Consider the following 17758-nt stretch of genomic DNA (forward strand, 5'->3'; position numbering starts at 1 on the left):
AATTCATTTATAGGAAAATCATTTATTTATATATATATATATATATATATTTTTATTTTAAGTATTTTAAGTACAATATTTTTGATCGAAATGAAATGCATTTGTTGGCTTAAAGACATTATGTTTCAAAAAAAAACATTTTCTATGTCAAAAGAGCATGAATTCTGAGAATGTGATAAAAAAAAAAAAAAAAAAAAAATACTTTTTTTTCTTTTTTTTTCAAGGGATCGAGAAAAGATGTTTCAGAATATCAAAATTATTTGAATTTTAAATTTAAAAAAAGGAAAATTTTTCTAAATCGTATTTCAAAGAAATCGATTATTCAGGTTAAAAGATTTCTAAATAACAAAAATTATAGTTAAGTCGTTACTATAGAAGGCAAAAGAAAATAATATTTGTTTCATAATTGGTTTTAAAAAAAAGGCAGAATCTCATATCTGATACGCATAACACACATAATACACATAATAGGCATAAATACATATAAAATAAATAAATATTAGATTTCTAATTAGAAATTTCGCGTATCACAAGATTACAAAGTATAAACAACAGAAGATAACACAAAAAAACACACACACAAATATACATCAATTATACATGAATTATACATCAAGTTATACATCAAATTATACATCAATTAATACATCAATTATAAATGAAAATTTCTATTAGCCAAGATAACATTAACCTAATTTCTTTCTTTAAATTTTTTTTTTCATGTAGTGTGTTATCATTATTATTATTATATAAAAAACTTTGATGTAACATTAATGATTTATGAATTACATAATCATAAAAATTGACGAATCAAAAAAAGTGGATCTAACTTTTTATTTTAAAAATAAAAAAAAAAAAGATTTTCGAAAAAGAAAAGTAAAAAAAAAATATTTTTTTTTAAAAAAAGGGTCTAAACAATCAATTATTTTTCATTATTAATTGCATTTTTTTTATAAATTTTTTTTTTATTGAATTGTCTAATTCGATCAGAGATTTTCAATTTATTTAACAAAAAAATCGAACATTAATAATTACAAAATTAAAACAATCCCGAGAAAAAAAAATAAAATAAAATAAAATAAATTGACGTCCTTTGACCTTCATAATTATCATTAATTTAAACGTTAATTACAAAATTAATTAACAACTATTAATCTAATTATAGCTAATAGGATATCTTCGTAAAGATAAGGAAAATTTGCCGAACCGATGATAAAGTATTTCGGGTCATACAATAATTTAACAAAAATAAAAAAAAAACGATAAAAAAATTTTCTAACAATTAATCTAAATTATCCCTGCGTCAGAACTCAGAACCCTATATTAAAATAAAACCGGTGGATGTTACCGAAAATATGTATAACATATAATAAATATATATTTTAATTTCTAGAAATTCCAGAAACAAAAAAGGGGAAAATTAAAAAAAAAAACGGAAATAGCGAACAAGTATAAGAATAAAGTTCATGTATAAAAAAAAGGGCAAACAACAATATATTTTATATTATGTGATTGAGATTGAAGTTTCTTTTTAGATTTTTCTATCATTGACATGTTTTGCGCAGTAAATTTATATTAATTTATATTATAAATATTTGATTTACCAGAATTGTGAGAGATTACCTTGTTTTATTCGGAGGATTTTTAAAAAAATTTGCAATTATAGATTAGCACATCACGATCAAACAAAGAAAATTGAGTGGTTGCATAATTTTTTGTGGTCGGATAAAGGAATAATAATACATAAATAAGTTACATTCAAAACGTACTTAAGTTACATAAATAATATTGAAATTTTCATTCATTATATCATTTATTAGTACTATAATATATACATACATATATATATAGTTTACAAGAACTTATTATTGTTGGATAAACATATAAATATGTGCCAAAGATTCCCTTTTTTTTTCCCCATCAAAAAAAAAATTCTACTTTCTTTTATAATTGACCGGCGTCAATTTATTCATCCTCCCCTTCTCACTCCTCTCTCCCTTTATAATTTTATTTTAGAATAGTTAGCTGGCTCTCTATTCTTATATATATATATATATAATATACATATAATTTATAATCTCTTTAATCTTATTTTACTTTTTCCCTTGAATTCTCGTATCAAAAATGAAATCAACATATTTAATCAGTGTTGTTTTATTTGTCACCCTTTTCCTTTCTGATATTAATCACGCTACTGAAAAAATAGAATTTGGTTATGTCGGTAGTTTAGGACCAGATTTTTGGCATAAACTTAGCGCTGAAAGCGCAATTTGTGAGACGGGAACAAAACAATCTCCAATCGATATTACTCCAGATGATTTAAAAACTTTAGCTGAACCACCATCCCCAAAATTTGATGATGCCTGTGACGTTGAATCAATACATAATGGTAATACGGTTGAAATCTCTTCAGGAAAAGAAGAAGTTCCTTTACCTGCAGAAATAACAATTGATGGGGAAAAATATGAATTACAACAATTTCATTTTCATACTCCTTCAGAACATAGAATTGGAGGTCGTCATTTTGAAGTTGAACAACATTTAGTATTTAAAAGTGAAAGTGAAAAAATTAGCGTTGTTGCTGTACTTTATAACGTTGGTGAAAAAGCTTCAGCTTTTATGGCTCCTATTGTTAACAATTTACCTGAAAAAGCTGGTAATTCAACGAAGCTTGACAAAGTTGAACTCAAAAAATTGTTGAAGGACGTTGATGGTATTACTAAATCTTTTACTTATTCAGGTAGTTTAACTACCCCACCTTGTACTGAAGGTGTTACTTGGTATGTTAATAAAGAACCTCAATCAGTTTCCTTTCAACAATTCAACAAATTAAGAGATGCTATAGGATTCAATTCTCGATTTACTCAATTAAGAGAAGGTGAAAATAATCCAGAAAATGAATCGATTGGATTAGTTGATACTTATAAAGTGAAGAAGAGATCTCTTTATAGTCGTGGTTATTTTAGAAATTAAGAATAATTCTTGACGCCTGTCTTTCATTTTAATTTTTCTTTTTATTTGTGGGGGGTACTATTGGGGTTGTTTGAGAAATTAGATATTTCTTGCTTGGGTTATTTTAGTGGGAAATTTTAGTGGGAACCAGATATTTAATGTTACTCTTGACGATTATTTATTAATTCGTCTCGGGTTTTTCTTTCTTTCTTTCTTTTTTTTTTTTTTTAGAAAAAAAGAAAAAAAATTAATAAATAAAATTATAATTAAAAAAATATAATTTGTATAACACGTACTGTACTGTAATAAAAATTTTTACATTTAATTTTTTTTTTTAATTAGCAGCACGAAAGATTAACCTTTTGCATCAAACTCAAACGTTAAATGTGTCTTGTTTCAAAAATAATTACACGGCGATCAAATTTATAAATAACAAATCATACAAATTTATTTTTTCTAAAAAAAAAGAGATTGAAAATTAGTACTTGGAATTTATTTATAGAAATAATTAACAAAAAACACGATTTTATCGGCCCCCTTGGTCGGTCCGAGAACGGAATGGAATTTATAAGGACCGAGGATCGTTAAAAATGACAATCTTTTTTTAACGAAAGTAAGTTGAGTTGAATAAAATGAGAAAAATCTTTAAAAATTAAAGAGGTAAAATATATATTATAATGCTGATAATATTATAATAAGTCATAAGAGAGATAAACATTTAAAATATTTAAATAACCTCTATTAATAAACTCTGAATAGGTAATATCGTAACTTGAAATAGATATATTGAAAAAGTGCCCAAAGAATCCCAATAATTTTGGTAAATACAAGTAATTTCACCCAAACTGTCCCTTACTACCGAGTGAATTAATTTTTTTAATTTTTTAATTAAAATAATTAAAAAAATTTACCGAAATTAAAAAATTTGCATTTCCTAAATCTGGCTCTAGGGATTGACTTGGCCAAGTCGGATTTGGATTGGGACCGGATCCAAGTTTGATGATTGATATGATCTCAAACTGGTGCAAAATAATCTCATACATACAATATTATTCATCGCAGGAAACCACATGGTAATGGTTTGGTAAGCCAGATTTTGATCGGATTTAACTATATAAAAAAAAAAAGACAAAAAAAAACCGATTGGGCATAATAATATCGCTTTATAAATGTACAGAGTTATTCCATGAATTAGGATTTTCCAATTAGATTAAAATCCGGTGTTGAATTTCGGATGTTTACAAATCTGGAAAAAGGATAAAAAATCTCAGCTTTTTTAAGAAAAATGGGAATTACCATATGACAGGTAAATTCCATGCCTCAATTTGGCACGTCTTTTTATGTTTCATTTAAAATGGCATTAATTAACAACTCCTTGGTTACAAATTGTTTTTTTTTTTGAATGAAAATCTCTTTAATTTATAGATCATAGTGATTTTTTTTTTATTATTAAACTTTTTACCTTTACAAGATTGTAGTAAAAAAAAAATAAAACCAAAACAGAAATTTTATCCTTTTAAATAATAAATTTTTTAAAAATATGCCAAGAATTTTTTATTTTTTTTCCACAACGAAATATTCTAAATTAGGAACTACTTTGAAACTCAATTTTTCATGTTTATATAAATAAATAAAAACTTGAAACTTGGAAAAAAGTTTAGGAATGTTTAGGAAAAGTTTGGGAAAAGTTTGGGAAAAAGTTTAGGTAAAGTTTAAATAAAGTTTAAGTAAAATTTAGGAAAAAAGTCGGAGAAATCGTCAAAATTCATCATTTTCACAGTCTTTGGGAACTTTTGGGAATGAAATCACATACTAAATCATATTAGATTATCACGTTCTAAACGATCTACAATTTCAATTAAAATCAATTAAAATCACAATGAATACTCTTCTCAAGACAGACAAAATTAAATACATGAGAATTATTGTTGTGAAACATACATAAGATACCCCGTGACAATAAATGAATTGAATTCTGTAGTATAAAGATCAAAGTATGTTGATCAAAATAGGAAATCTCTCATAAAAAATACTTATATAATATTTGGATATATTATTTTACCAACCAATTGTGCATAGTTACCGTGTATACGATATGTAAACAAGAAAGTAATGAAACCTAACTTTTATAAATAATAATATATTTGTTTCAATTAGGTTTTATTAGTGTTTTATCTTATCTGTAATCTTGTCATTTAACAATAAATTTGCTTATCACGTGACATCGGATACAGTCGGATATAATAAGTATAGCTTTTCATTTTATTTACTATTCTATTTTTAATTGCTTCTGAGTTTCCCAAATCCCAATCCAAAAAGAATTGCTCTGTGTGACTGTGTTTGTGTAATCTATTTAATTGTTAAACTTTTGCAAAATTAGAATTAATCATACTTTATATGACTATACACATTTTGGCTATAATGATTTTCTTGGCGATAATTTTACTGTCCAGATTATTGTTTTTGTTGAGGCGCACTATTTAATACTTATAAATGGAGTGACAATATTATAATAACGTTAGAATAACCTGATTTTTATTATTAATCAAATGATGAAATGATCATATTGCCAACGTAGATCGTGAATTTTTTGACATACAAAGTTCTTAATATAATTATTGAATAACTTTTTTTAAAAAAAAAAATCTTCTGATTATCCAATGTATAATACGAAATATGGTATGGTTTTTTTATAGTAAAAAATTTTTTTTTTTTGTTTGTTTAAATAACTTATTTTATTTTAGTATTGTTTTTAATTAGCGCCTTTTTTTTTTTTTCTTTTTTTTTTTTTTTTTTTTTTTTTTTTTTTTTTTTTTTTTTTTTCTCTTTTATATAAATTTATCTGAATTTTCTAAAATTTTCTTCCTTGTCAGGTTTCCATTGTCAAATGTGTGACATACATTTTTTTTTTTTTTGTGAGACAAGAAAGTTAAAATTGTTTGAAAAATTCTTTTTTTAAAAAAAAAGAAAGTTTGCACTTATTTTTTTACTCTTTTCCCCTTTTTCTAAAAAATAAAAAAATAAAAAAATAAAAATATATATATAATATAAATTTAAATATATATATATATTATTATATATTTCGAGGAAATTTTCGGGCATAATATATATTTTTTCTTAATTTTTAATGATAAAATATTAATTATGGTAGAAATAAACGAAAATAATGTAAATATTAAAGAAAATAGAACGGAAATGACTACGAAGGAAGAAGAAACTATGGATAAAAAAGTAGTGGAGGACGTTTCTATTAAGAATAATAATAATGAACCTTCAACAACGACAATGACTACAACAACGACAACAACAACAAAGTCAACAACAGAAGTGGATAATATTTCACATAGTATATCAATATATGATGAAAAAAATAATTTATCAATTAAAAGGATAATACAAATTATAGGAAAAGGACATTCTAAAAAAAACAATAATGTGGCCGAAAATTCAAAAATTCAAAATAATGATAATGATAATTTATTAATTCATGAATTTGACGCAACAACAGAAGATCCTTTTACTCTTGAATCATTTGATACTCTTATACAACAACATTCTGAAAAAGATAAAGATTTTATTATTGCAAGAGTAACAACTGTTGACCCTACCGATGAATTAAAATCTTATCATTCATATTATTCTGGTCATCATATTAATAAAGTATTATTCAGAACTCAACCTGATCAAGGTTTATTACATCGTATGAAAGCTAAAAATGTGAGTGTAAAAAAAAAATATTTTTATTGTTTTTTTTTTTCAAGTCGAAAAGTCGAATTTTTTCTGACAAATTCTTTTTTCTCTTAAAACATTTTAGCCATTAAATAATATGAATATAATTGGAGATGTACATTATTACGTCGTTAAAGCGTCAAGCGTAAAGAAATTACCAACATTTACAAAATCATCTTCAATGTCGACTACATCAAAAAAAACATTACGAGTTAATGGAGAATCAACAATAATGGCAACTTCATCGCTTGATAAAGTTGAAAAAGGTGTTACAAAAATTAATATTGATAATATTGATGATATAAGGTCAAATTCAAATAAATTACGTTCAGCTCCACCATCAATATGGAATTTTGAACGTAATGATGATGATGATGATGAAAAGTTTGCCATTGAAATGGAATCAACTTCAAATAATAAGAGATGGTCTGCTGATGATTCTTTAAAACCTCTTCCAAAAGCTATTACTGCCAATCATAATTCTTCAACTTCTGGTGCTGATGAAAATTTTGAAAGATTATTAACAAATTTTAAATTACAAACTTTTAATAATCATGATGATAATGAAAATAATAGTCATTCAAGTAAAATTATTATACCACCTTTAGTAAATAATGAAATTTCCGTTTCAATTTCACATAATGATTTAAAAGAACAACAAATTGACTCCCCAATCACATTAACACAATCACCAACGAAGGATTCGCATTCAATATCAATAAATGAAGAAGAAGGAGTTGAAGATGGTACAATTTATTATAAGGCAAAATTTTACGCGACTGATGATGATTTCTTAATGCATTCCGTAATACGACATTTTTTTAAAGCAAACGCATTGGAACCAATGGACGCACAATTATTCACAATAAATACTTCATCACATAATAATCCTAATGTGAATGTAACTCCAAGTGCACGACTTGAAAGAATAGTAACAGGTCATGAAACGTATTTATTAGATCCTATGGTTATTGGTAATATGCGACCTCCTGTAGCAAGAAGTATAGATTCGAATGAATTAAACGCTGTTCCGACTTCAAGATGGCGGAGAGCATTAAATAATATGAGAATGAATAAAGGTTTAAGATGGTTGGTACTAATGTATATGATATTTGGATTTTTATTAATTAGATTTGTAGTTGCTGAAACTTATGCTTATTTAATGGCTTTTCTTCTGATGTTGTGCTTGTTTCTTGTATTTTGTGTCGGAAGTGGTGTTGGAATTTGGGGAAGATAATGAGTTTGTTTTGTTCTTTGATAATTTATTTATTTTTATTTATTTCTCTAATCAACTTTTTTTAATTTTGTTATTTTTGTAACATTTAATTTAACTGCATCGATAAAAAAAAAAATTACTTTATTTCACGTGTATTCAATAATTTACAAGAAAAAAAAAAATTTTTTTTACGTATATTCTTTTTTCTTTAATTTCGTTTTTAATAAAATTTTTTATTAGGTTATATACATGAGTAAAAAATAATAATAAAAAAAAACTAAAAATAAAAAAAAATTATAACAAAAATACAACTAAATAAAAAAATATAAAAATACAACTAATAAAAAAAAATTATAACAAAAAAATATAACAAAAAAATACAACTGAAAAGAAATACTATATACTGTGATTAAAAAAAAAAATTTTACAATCATGCAAATCATGCAAGGACAAAATAAACTAATGATAATTTTCCACCCCCAAGTTATCATTAATAAATGATGATTAGATTAACAAGTGTCCACATCATTAATAAATGATGGTTTGATTAAAAAATATTAAGAAACCCTACTCGGTTCTTTTTTTTTAAAATAATAGAAATAAAAAAAAAGGTTAACGATAATAATTCGAAACATATCAAAGGACCATCAAATATATCAAAAGACACGATCTTTTTTTTTTTACATAGTCCAAATCATGTTAATATAATGAAGTCATTCAATGATAGTTTTCCTTTTTTTTTTCGTTAGCCCTACAATGCAAAAAATAAATTTTTTTTATAGTGTGATGGATAAGTATGATGATCTATTAAGATCCGTTCTATTCTATGAAAAGAAGTTATTTTCAAAGAAATTATTAAGACAAAATGTTCCATAACATATCAAAAGGACCTTTTAAAGTATCAAAAACACGTTTGAACAAAGATTTTATAATTTTTTTGTTAGTTCAAATATGGTGATAAATTAAAGTCACTCAATGATTATGTTTTCCCTTTTTTCCTTGAATGTTCTTAATAAATTTCATGCGACGAAGTTGACGGGATTGGTTGGATCGAGTCACCGGAAGAAAGAAACTATTTAGAAAGCAAAGGATTAACGATTATGATTCGTAACATAATCAAGGACCTTTAACAAAATATATCAAAAAAGCCATGTTGAACAGGAATTCTATAAAATTTTTGTTAGTTCAATCATGTCGATATAATAAAAGTCATTCACTGATAATGTTTTCTTTTTTTCGTTGTCCTTGTAAATAAATAGTTTCCTTTAAAAGTGGTAATTAATGGAGCATGTATTAGGTTATTAGGTGGTATAGGAGTATTGCGATATTACTGGAAATATACGGTATTATTGGAGATAAACGGTACCATGTTTGTATTAGAGGTATGCGGTATTATTGGAGATAGGTAAAGAGGTAAAGGTTACGAGACCGATCCATTCTAATTCGAAAGGAAAGTAATCCTATAAAAAGGATATATTATTTTTCTTTTTTATTTTTTTTTATTTTTTTTATATTTTTTTAAATTTATTTGAATTCGAATTGAGGAAATTTCGTATCCTTTATATATGTAAAAAAAGTACGAAAAAGCTAAATCACATCATTACGGGACTAAAAAATAAGGTGATTGTTTTTAAGTGGGTTAATATTTTAACGACTAGGTAAAGTGGGGGAATTTTACTTTTTTACGATTAAAATAAAGTGGGGTGATTTCTTTTTTTAACGATTAAGTGAATCTTGGCGATTAATAATCAGATGACGGAATCTTGGCATTTTAATACAATAGGAAAAAAAGGGACGAAAAAATAAACGGAAATTTCCCAATGGCGTGGTAAATTATTTAATTTAGCCAATCCTATGATCACGCCATACGGTTAAAACTACGGTACGGCACGGTACGGGTATTCCCGGGCATATGATTACAATTGAAAAAAAAGTTGTGGCGATATTTCCGATTTCCGATTCTTTCTTTTTTTTTCCATGAATTCTACGGCAATATTACAAATATTTAATCATTTTTTTTAGAATATTCTTTTTTTGGGAAAGTCTGAAACTACGCCATACTGATATGTCATTGAGAAAAAAAAAAGATTGCCTATTATGATTTTCAACCAACAATGAATAATCTATTCACACAATGCATGCAAAGAAAATTTTATTATTTTTTTTTTTAGTTTTAAGAAAAAAAAAATACAATTATAAAAAAAAAAAAGAAAAAACAAACAAAAAAAAAAAATATCCAATCAGAATCAGATTAATCCGATTCTTATTTAAGGAAAACCCGTTCAATGAAACGGGAGTAAAAAAAAAAAAATTTTTTTTTAATTGTAAATCATCGTAAATCAATCAGTAAAAAAAGATGTCAAAAATTTTTTTTTTAATGATTTGATTTAAAAATATAAAAAATGTCAAAATTTTTTTTAATAATTTGATTTTAAAAACAGTAAAAAAGGTGTCAAAAAATTTTGATTTTAAAAACAGTAAAGTTGCCCCAAATTTTTACTGATTTGTAATAAAAGATGTCAAATAATTTGATTTAAAAAGTATGATGTTAATAATTGATTCAAAAGATGCCAAAATTTTCAATAATGTGATTTATAAATTTTTTTTTAAAAAAAAAGTCGTCATTTTCATTTGAAATTTCAATTTCATTAATTACTCAAAAATAAATAAAAAAAAATTATTTTTTTTCATTTTTCCTTGTTAAAAAAGATATCCTTTTTTGTTTGAAAAAAAAAAAGCTGAGGGGGACGCAGTTATTATTAATATTTTGTAAATCCCTTCGTTTTAAATTATATATTGCGTAACTTGCGTGATATTTATCATTATACCGCAAGTTTAAAAAGTACAAGATATCTAATAAATCAATGATGCAATTTTTATCCAATCATATTTCAAATCAATCAAAGATTAATGTTACATTTCTTAACATTACTAATACAAAAGGGGAGTTATCATTCTCTAAATGTATTAACTTATTTGATCAAACTTTTGATATAAAATTATCTCATCTTTCCTGTTCACAAGAATTCAGGTTTTTTTTTTAAAAAAAAAAGATCCAACTCGAAATCTTTAACGAAAAATAATTGTTCTTTTTTTTTTTTTACAAAAAAAATCTTTTTTTTTTAATTGAAAAATGTCTTTACGTTTAGGAAGTATTGCACCAAATTTTAAAGCTCAAACTACCAAAGGTGATATTGATTTTCACGAATACATTGGTGGTTCTTGGGCTATATTATTCTCTCATCCTGCTGACTTTAGTAAGATTCTTTTTCGTATTTTAATTTACCTTTTCAATCTTTTTTTTTTTTTTTTTGAAATGTAAATATGTAAATAACTTTTTTTTTTTAAAAAAAAAAAATTCTCTTTCTCCTCATATTTATAAAAAAGCTCCAGTCTGTACAACAGAACTTGGAGAAGTAGCTCGTCGTTCTAAAGATTTTGCTGACCGTGGTGTGAAAGTTATTGGACTTTCTGCAAATGAATTATCTGATCATGAAAAATGGGTTGATGATATTAATGAAGTTAATAATGTTAATGTTGATTTCCCAATTATCGCTGATCATGAGAGAAAAGTTTCCGCTTTATATGATATGTTAGACCATCAAGATATTACTAATGTTGATACAAAAGGAATTCCATTCACTGTTAGAAGTGTTTTCATCATTGATCCTAAAAAGATCATTCGTTTGATGATCACTTATCCTGCTTCAACTGGTATGTTTTTGATCGTTTAAGGGATTCGAAATCTTTTAGTATTTTTAATTTGTTTTAAAAAGTAATTTCAATTTTTTTTTTTAATGAAGGACGTAATTTTGATGAAGTCATTCGTGTCATTGATTCCCTTCAACTTGGTGATAAACATCGTATCACTACTCCTGCTAATTGGAAGAAGGGTGATGAAGTTATTGTTCATCCTGGTGTTTCTAATGAAGAAGCCGAGAAATTATTCCCTGGTTTCAGAACTGTTAAACCATACCTTCGTTTAGCAAAATCACCTTTCTAAATAAGAGGAAATGTGTCATGATTTAATTTTTACATCAATAATTATTAATTTAAGTAAATAAGAAAGTCGTGTGTGTTTATTTTATGAAACTTTTTTTTTTTTTTTTTTTAAGTTAATTTTTTTAGTTAATTACGAAAGTACAAGTTAAAATTCAAACAAAAGAAAAAAAATAATTCTAATTAATAGTAAAAAGAAAATCTGCATAAAAAACTTTATGCGAAAAAATACCCCCCTACAACTGGATTTTACATCGCGAATAAAAGAATATATTTTATTCATACAATCATTAATGAATGTCATTTACAACCCATTATCTTCATCCTTTACAGCATCTTCTAATAGTAACGAATTATTATGTTCTTTATTAACAACTAGTTGCTTCTTGTTTTGTCGTTGTTCCTGCTTTTGTTGTTGCACCTGTTGTTGTTGTTGTACTTGCTGCTCTTGCTCTTGTTGTTCTTGTAATGGGTGCTGATTTGATTGTTGATATTGTTGTTCTTGTGCATACAATCTAGCTTTTAATTCCTCGGTTAAAATATACAGTCTCTCATTTTCTTGAAAATCAACAGGACTTTGTAGTAATTTCGCACTCAATTTCAAAACTTCACTACGAAGTTTTGCATTTTCTTCTTCAAGTCGTGCCACTTTTGATTCAAGGCTTGAGACATACACCTTCTTTCTTTCACGACATTGTCTTGCCGCGACTCGATTACGCTCAAGTCGACGTCTTTGTCGTTCACTTTCAGATATAGATTGTGATTTTCTTTGAACGTTATCTTGATGACGCGACATTGAATTGGAATTTTCTGAATGCGAAGATTGAGGTTGATATGGTTGTAAAAAAGCTGTTGACGGATCTTCAATTTGTACTTGTACACAATCAGTCAATATTTGATATTGTTGATGTTGTTGAGGACAATAACTTGTTGGCACCATTTGTCCCAAAGATGCCTGTGATTGTATCATTTGTTGTAATCTGTATTGATCTTCGGCAAATATATGTTCAAGATATTGCTGTTGTTGCAATGGTAAATGTTGATGAGAATATAGTAAAGATCTTAATTCTGGATTGGATTGTGAAATGTTTTGTTCGGAGATTGAAAGTCTGGGTGACAATTTTTGTGTGGGAGTAGCTGCAGGAGTTGGTCCTTGGGTAGGTTGTATATTTTGAGAAGTATCGATATCTTGAACGTTCATAAAATTATCGTGATTCCGACTAAATGATTGTTGTTGCTGTGTTGAAGGACAAGAATGAAGTGAAGTTAAAGTAGGAGAAGAAGAATTTATAGTTTCATTTTCAAAATTTATATTTTCACTATCAAGAGAAGAATCATTAGATTGATTCGAGTTCAGTGATAATTCACTACTTTTAGGCGAAGAAGTCTCTTTGGGACTTTCGACTTCGTTACACCCTTGTGAAACTATTTCAAGTTTAGCAGAAGAAACCATTTGATACTAACAAATTTTTTTATATGGGAAGGCGAACGTATATTGAATATTCGAAAAGATTAAATACTTTAATATTATTAACGCGTTTGTTTAAGAAATCTATTCATAAAAAACAAACAAACAAAGAAAAAAAAGAAATAAAATACGCACGTATGAAAAATATATATATACACAATATATTTACCTTCTTTTCCTATAGATTTTGACAAATACAAAGTCTTATGCTCTAAATCAAAGTAAAAAAAGACGCGACTTTTTAATTTTAGTAACAGTTCTTTTAAATAACTTATATCACTTATAAAAAGGAATTATACGTTTACCAGAAAAAATTTTGATGAAAAACAACTTTAAATTATTAAAACTCTTTGAATTTTAAGGAATGAGAAAAAAAGAAAATAAAGGTTTGTTTCTTTTTAAGACGCGTCAAGTTTATTATTGTGATGAAAAAAAAATAATAATATAAAATAAAATAAAAATAAAATACTTTTAAAAATGATAATATAAAGTAAAAAAATAAAAAAAGTTTTAAAAACGTTATGAAGTTACGAACGTTCTAATTCAGGGAGAGAGTTTAATATTTTAAGCTATCTCTATTATTTATATACTTTTTTTTTTTAAAGTTTATTAACCATAATTGGTAATTCGCATTACGTAATACTAGTTAAATATCGAGTTTAAATTTTAGCCTATTTAAACAGCATCACAGGTTAGGTTTTTAAGTCGAGGTTTGACTTTTGAGGGTATAAATATGATTTGATTAATTTAATTTATTTAACAAGGGGCATAAAAAGATTTGCTTTGATTCTAAACTCGCATGATACTATAATGAACTGAAAATTTTCGTGTATAAACATCCATCTGGGGAGCGTTAAAGAGCCACTAATCAGGAAACAAAGTCGAATTATGGTAAATACTAGACAACTTTCTTTGGCGTTCCATATTTGAGCCGCTCTTTGCCGGCACCAGAGAAACCTTACGTTATGTCACAATTTATTCAAAAATCGAACGTCGAAGTTTTTTTCTTTGATTATCATGTTATGTAGAGGCAGTACAAACTGTAAAATGATTTACACTTGTATTAGTTTCTTTTGGAAAAGGTCGTGCGCGTGCGTGATATTTTCTTTCAACAATAAATCACCCCTAATTTCTAAACTCAGTAAATCTACCTGATAATCTATGGCTTGGTAAATAATTATAGGTGCGAGGTGACACGTACTCGCGTACTTCAACCATGTAACAAATAATATGCATAATGATCGTGATACGTCCTTGTGAAAAAGAACATGAGGTGCTGCGTTATTATAGCGAACTTTTAGGAATTGTAGTCCGCTGAGAATACAATGTTACCACGAAATTCGGATCTCACTATGTATTACGAGAACGAGCCTTGCTAATCTTAAAGATAGTTCGAATATTTTAGAAATAATTTTCAACGAGTGCTACGTAATCACTTGTTTGACGACAGAATTCAAGATCACATGCATGAAATTTGATGAGCACGCTTAATAATCGGGTTGGTTTTTTTATAAGTACTCATCCCATGAATAATTCATATCTGTCATATCTTTCTTTACATTAAGAGACCACTGCTCTATAAAAGTAATTAAAGATGTTTTTACAAAAAATTAGTTTGTTAATGTCACTCTTATCACCTCTTGCGTGGTTTATTTGGTTCACTTATGCTGTGATCCTTCCCTTGTGCACGTTTCTAGGTTGGCTGGTCTGTATGACATGTTTTCTCGCTCTAACAATTTTTTTTTTAACCTCTGTCACCTCTTTAACTTGTTCACATGTCGCACTCTTTAGGCTTTACCATTCGTCTTTTTTGCTTTAGTTATCGCTGATGTATTCGTTATTATTCAGTTATTGAAAGGTGGATATCAATCACAAATTAGATTTCACGTGCTTTTATATAACGATAATCTCAAATATTTTCCATATAGTAACTTATTCAGAAGACGACGAATATGAGTAAGTATGATGCGTAATTTATACTAAGCTATTGTATTAATACTTTTTCCACAATTACTTTTAGAACATTTTTAACTACTCGAGAAGCTCTTAAAACTATTTTCCCAGAAGCCTCTAATAAAGATATTAAAAAGTATGATAAACAACTTGATAAAGTGAAAGATTTTGAACCTGTGCTTATAATCTCTCCAAATCACAATTGGATAAATCAACATACATTACAAAATTATCAAATGGTGATGAATGCATTTGCGATCGATAGTCTCCAACAAAATAACCGCAGAGATGGAAATTCACTTCTTATATTTCACTTTTCAACTATGACTGAACTCTACACTGTACGCCAAAACGTTCGCACACTTCACCCTAATGCGTACTTTAACCCTGTAGCTCAGCCTAAACAGGAACCAATTGGTGCTGCTTGGATATTTTATAAGGTGGGAGCAAGTAAATGTGATTTTGGAGAAGATGATAATTTCTTTATATGCTAGATGAACAACTTTTTATAACGAAATTATCTAAACATCCTATTAACTACTTACTGTGCTAAAAAATTCAAATAAATTGATGGTTTAAAGTCGTATGTATCATTGGTCAATTGAATTTTTTTTTTTTTTACATTTCATAATTGTTCAATTTACCAAAAATAGTAACATTGGATGAACCCATACTATACTGCATGCATAATACAAACGAAATGTTTATTATAATGTTTCTAATGGAATATTAGTACAGTGATTCCATAAAGACTTTATGGCTAAGAAATGTAGGAAAAATTCCTTAACTAATATATTAAATCATTTATCGACTGAATTGAAATATGAGATACTCCAAGTCTTTTTGCGGGAGGAAAGGAGTTTTTCATTCAATTTAGTAATACGTTTATTAAATTTCTTATGACAAAATTCAATAATACGTTAAGGTATACAGTACAAAATATTATCAAAGATCACTAATATAAAGAAAAAACGAAAGTTGATTAAAATTACTAGTGGACGATACGATTGGATAACGGGGTAAGTTGCAGAACTCTACAACAAACCAAATTACCTAGATAGAATTTATAAAAGCAGGGTGAATTCGTTGATTAGAAATTTTGTTGAGTTTTACGGCGAAAACTCAAAGTAAGACATTAAATGGAATCAGTATTTGGACCCTTCAAAGTTCTGTCTAATTGATTTTAAATGCACGTGAAAAATCGTGAAATGATCAAAATGTCAAGTGTAGATTTGTGTTAAGTCAAAGTATGGCTCTGTGTTGCCATCATAAATTAGACGGCATAAATTTATGTAAACATTTGTAAAATATATGTTATTTCTCACCCAACTCGTGAAACATATTTATATGTTCGAAATTCATATGAAGTTCTATGGAAAATTTCTTAGCATTTAATTACCTATTTACGTATTTTTAAAGGAAAACTCGGATTCTTTGTTATATATATAGATATCCGATGACAAATATGAAAAATGTTTCGTTAACATCGTAATTGAAAATTTCCTAATTTATTGAAGGAATTAAGTTTCGATGCCATACAAGTCAATATATCACATATTTGTGTCAAAATATTTGGTACATACTTTTTTTTTTGTTAATTCAATATAATTTTATCCATAAACAAGTATCGTAAAAATTCCTATTTATAAAAGATAATATTTCATAAATATTTGTAAAATTCTTTTTTTCGAGTTAAAGATCTTTTTTTTATCCAGTTTAATTTTTTTTCCGATAAAGAAAAAATAACAACATTGCATATTTATGCATTTTGTAATATTTATTTTTCTATTATCTAAAAAGTTTATTGGTACCCGGCAATGATGTGCAAAAAACCCATGTCGTTGCACAATTATTTTAAAATTGTTTATTCCATTTGCTAATTGTCAATTGTCCAATCAAATCTCTATTTTTATGATTTCCCGCTTCAATACAAGTTATGCTTAATGTTGCTGGACTTAGACTTACTTAACTAGGAATTATCGCGATTTCCGTTATAAATTCTTTGGTAGATCTTATGATAAATCGAGTAAAGAACCTGTATTACTTTATAACTTTATTAGAAGTAGAGCTGGCGGTATTTTCGTTAAATATTTAATATTTATTTCAAAATTACTTCAATCGCGATTCCTTTTTAATCAAATAATTATACAAAATCGGAAACGTGAGACTCTAAATCCGGTAAATTACTATTATTATATTCTCGAGATATTCCAAATTTTTTTTTTTTTGATTTGTCGTACAAATCAGTGTTAAATTAGTTGTCTTTGGTTCCTTCTTAATTATATTCATTACACCACATTTCCACATTTAAAAGATATATCTTACTTTCTTTTCCCTTTTCCCTTTTTTTCTTTTTTCTTTTTTTAAATATTTTCCCTTTCCGTTTATCTTTCAAATAATATCCTTGTTTTCTCTTTTGTTACCCTAAAAAGTATACCTTG

General features: G+C 26.5%; 5 protein-coding genes across 5 annotated transcripts; 4 read left to right on the forward strand and 1 right to left on the reverse strand.

Annotated features, from left to right (window-relative positions):
* Window positions 1-1919: 1919 nt before the first annotated feature.
* Window positions 1920-3288, forward strand: OCT59_008267 (uncharacterized protein). Its single transcript, XM_025320262.2, has one exon. It carries the CDS (start codon window positions 2125-2127, stop codon window positions 2971-2973), a length of 849 nt encoding a protein of 282 aa, XP_025171785.1. The 5' UTR covers window positions 1920-2124; the 3' UTR covers window positions 2974-3288.
* Window positions 3289-6096: 2808 nt separating this feature from the next.
* OCT59_008268 (uncharacterized protein) lies at window positions 6097-9512 on the forward strand (the record flags this gene model as incomplete). The annotated part of the gene is made up of 2 exons (XM_025320261.2): window positions 6097-6669; window positions 6767-9512. The coding sequence occupies 2 exons, from the start codon at window positions 6097-6099 to the stop codon at window positions 7916-7918; spliced, it is 1725 nt and encodes a 574-aa protein (XP_025171784.1). The 3' UTR covers window positions 7919-9512.
* Window positions 9513-10919: 1407 nt separating this feature from the next.
* On the forward strand, window positions 10920-12205 carry OCT59_008269 (uncharacterized protein). The gene is made up of 3 exons (XM_066142336.1): window positions 10920-11154; window positions 11285-11611; window positions 11701-12205. Exons 1-3 carry the CDS (start codon window positions 11031-11033, stop codon window positions 11898-11900), a joined length of 651 nt encoding a protein of 216 aa, XP_065999226.1. The 5' UTR covers window positions 10920-11030; the 3' UTR covers window positions 11901-12205.
* On the reverse strand, window positions 11945-13792 carry OCT59_008270 (uncharacterized protein). Its single transcript, XM_066142337.1, has 3 exons — window positions 13670-13792; window positions 13534-13575; window positions 11945-13133 (listed from the first exon to the last, which is right to left on the reverse strand). Exon 3 carries the CDS (start codon window positions 13095-13097, stop codon window positions 12201-12203), a length of 897 nt encoding a protein of 298 aa, XP_065999227.1. The 5' UTR covers window positions 13098-13133; window positions 13534-13575; window positions 13670-13792; the 3' UTR covers window positions 11945-12200.
* A 1166-nt stretch (window positions 13793-14958) lies between these two features.
* On the forward strand, window positions 14959-15811 carry OCT59_008271 (uncharacterized protein; the record flags this gene model as incomplete). The annotated part of the gene is made up of 4 exons (XM_025320260.2): window positions 14959-15069; window positions 15156-15222; window positions 15293-15320; window positions 15385-15811. 4 exons carry the CDS (start codon window positions 14959-14961, stop codon window positions 15809-15811), a joined length of 633 nt encoding a protein of 210 aa, XP_025171781.1.
* Between the last annotated feature and the right edge of the window lie 1947 nt (window positions 15812-17758).

This window comes from Rhizophagus irregularis, chromosome 16 (assembly GCF_026210795.1).
Source record: "Rhizophagus irregularis chromosome 16, complete sequence".
Lineage (NCBI taxonomy): Eukaryota > Fungi > Glomeromycota > Glomeromycetes > Glomerales > Glomeraceae > Rhizophagus > Rhizophagus irregularis.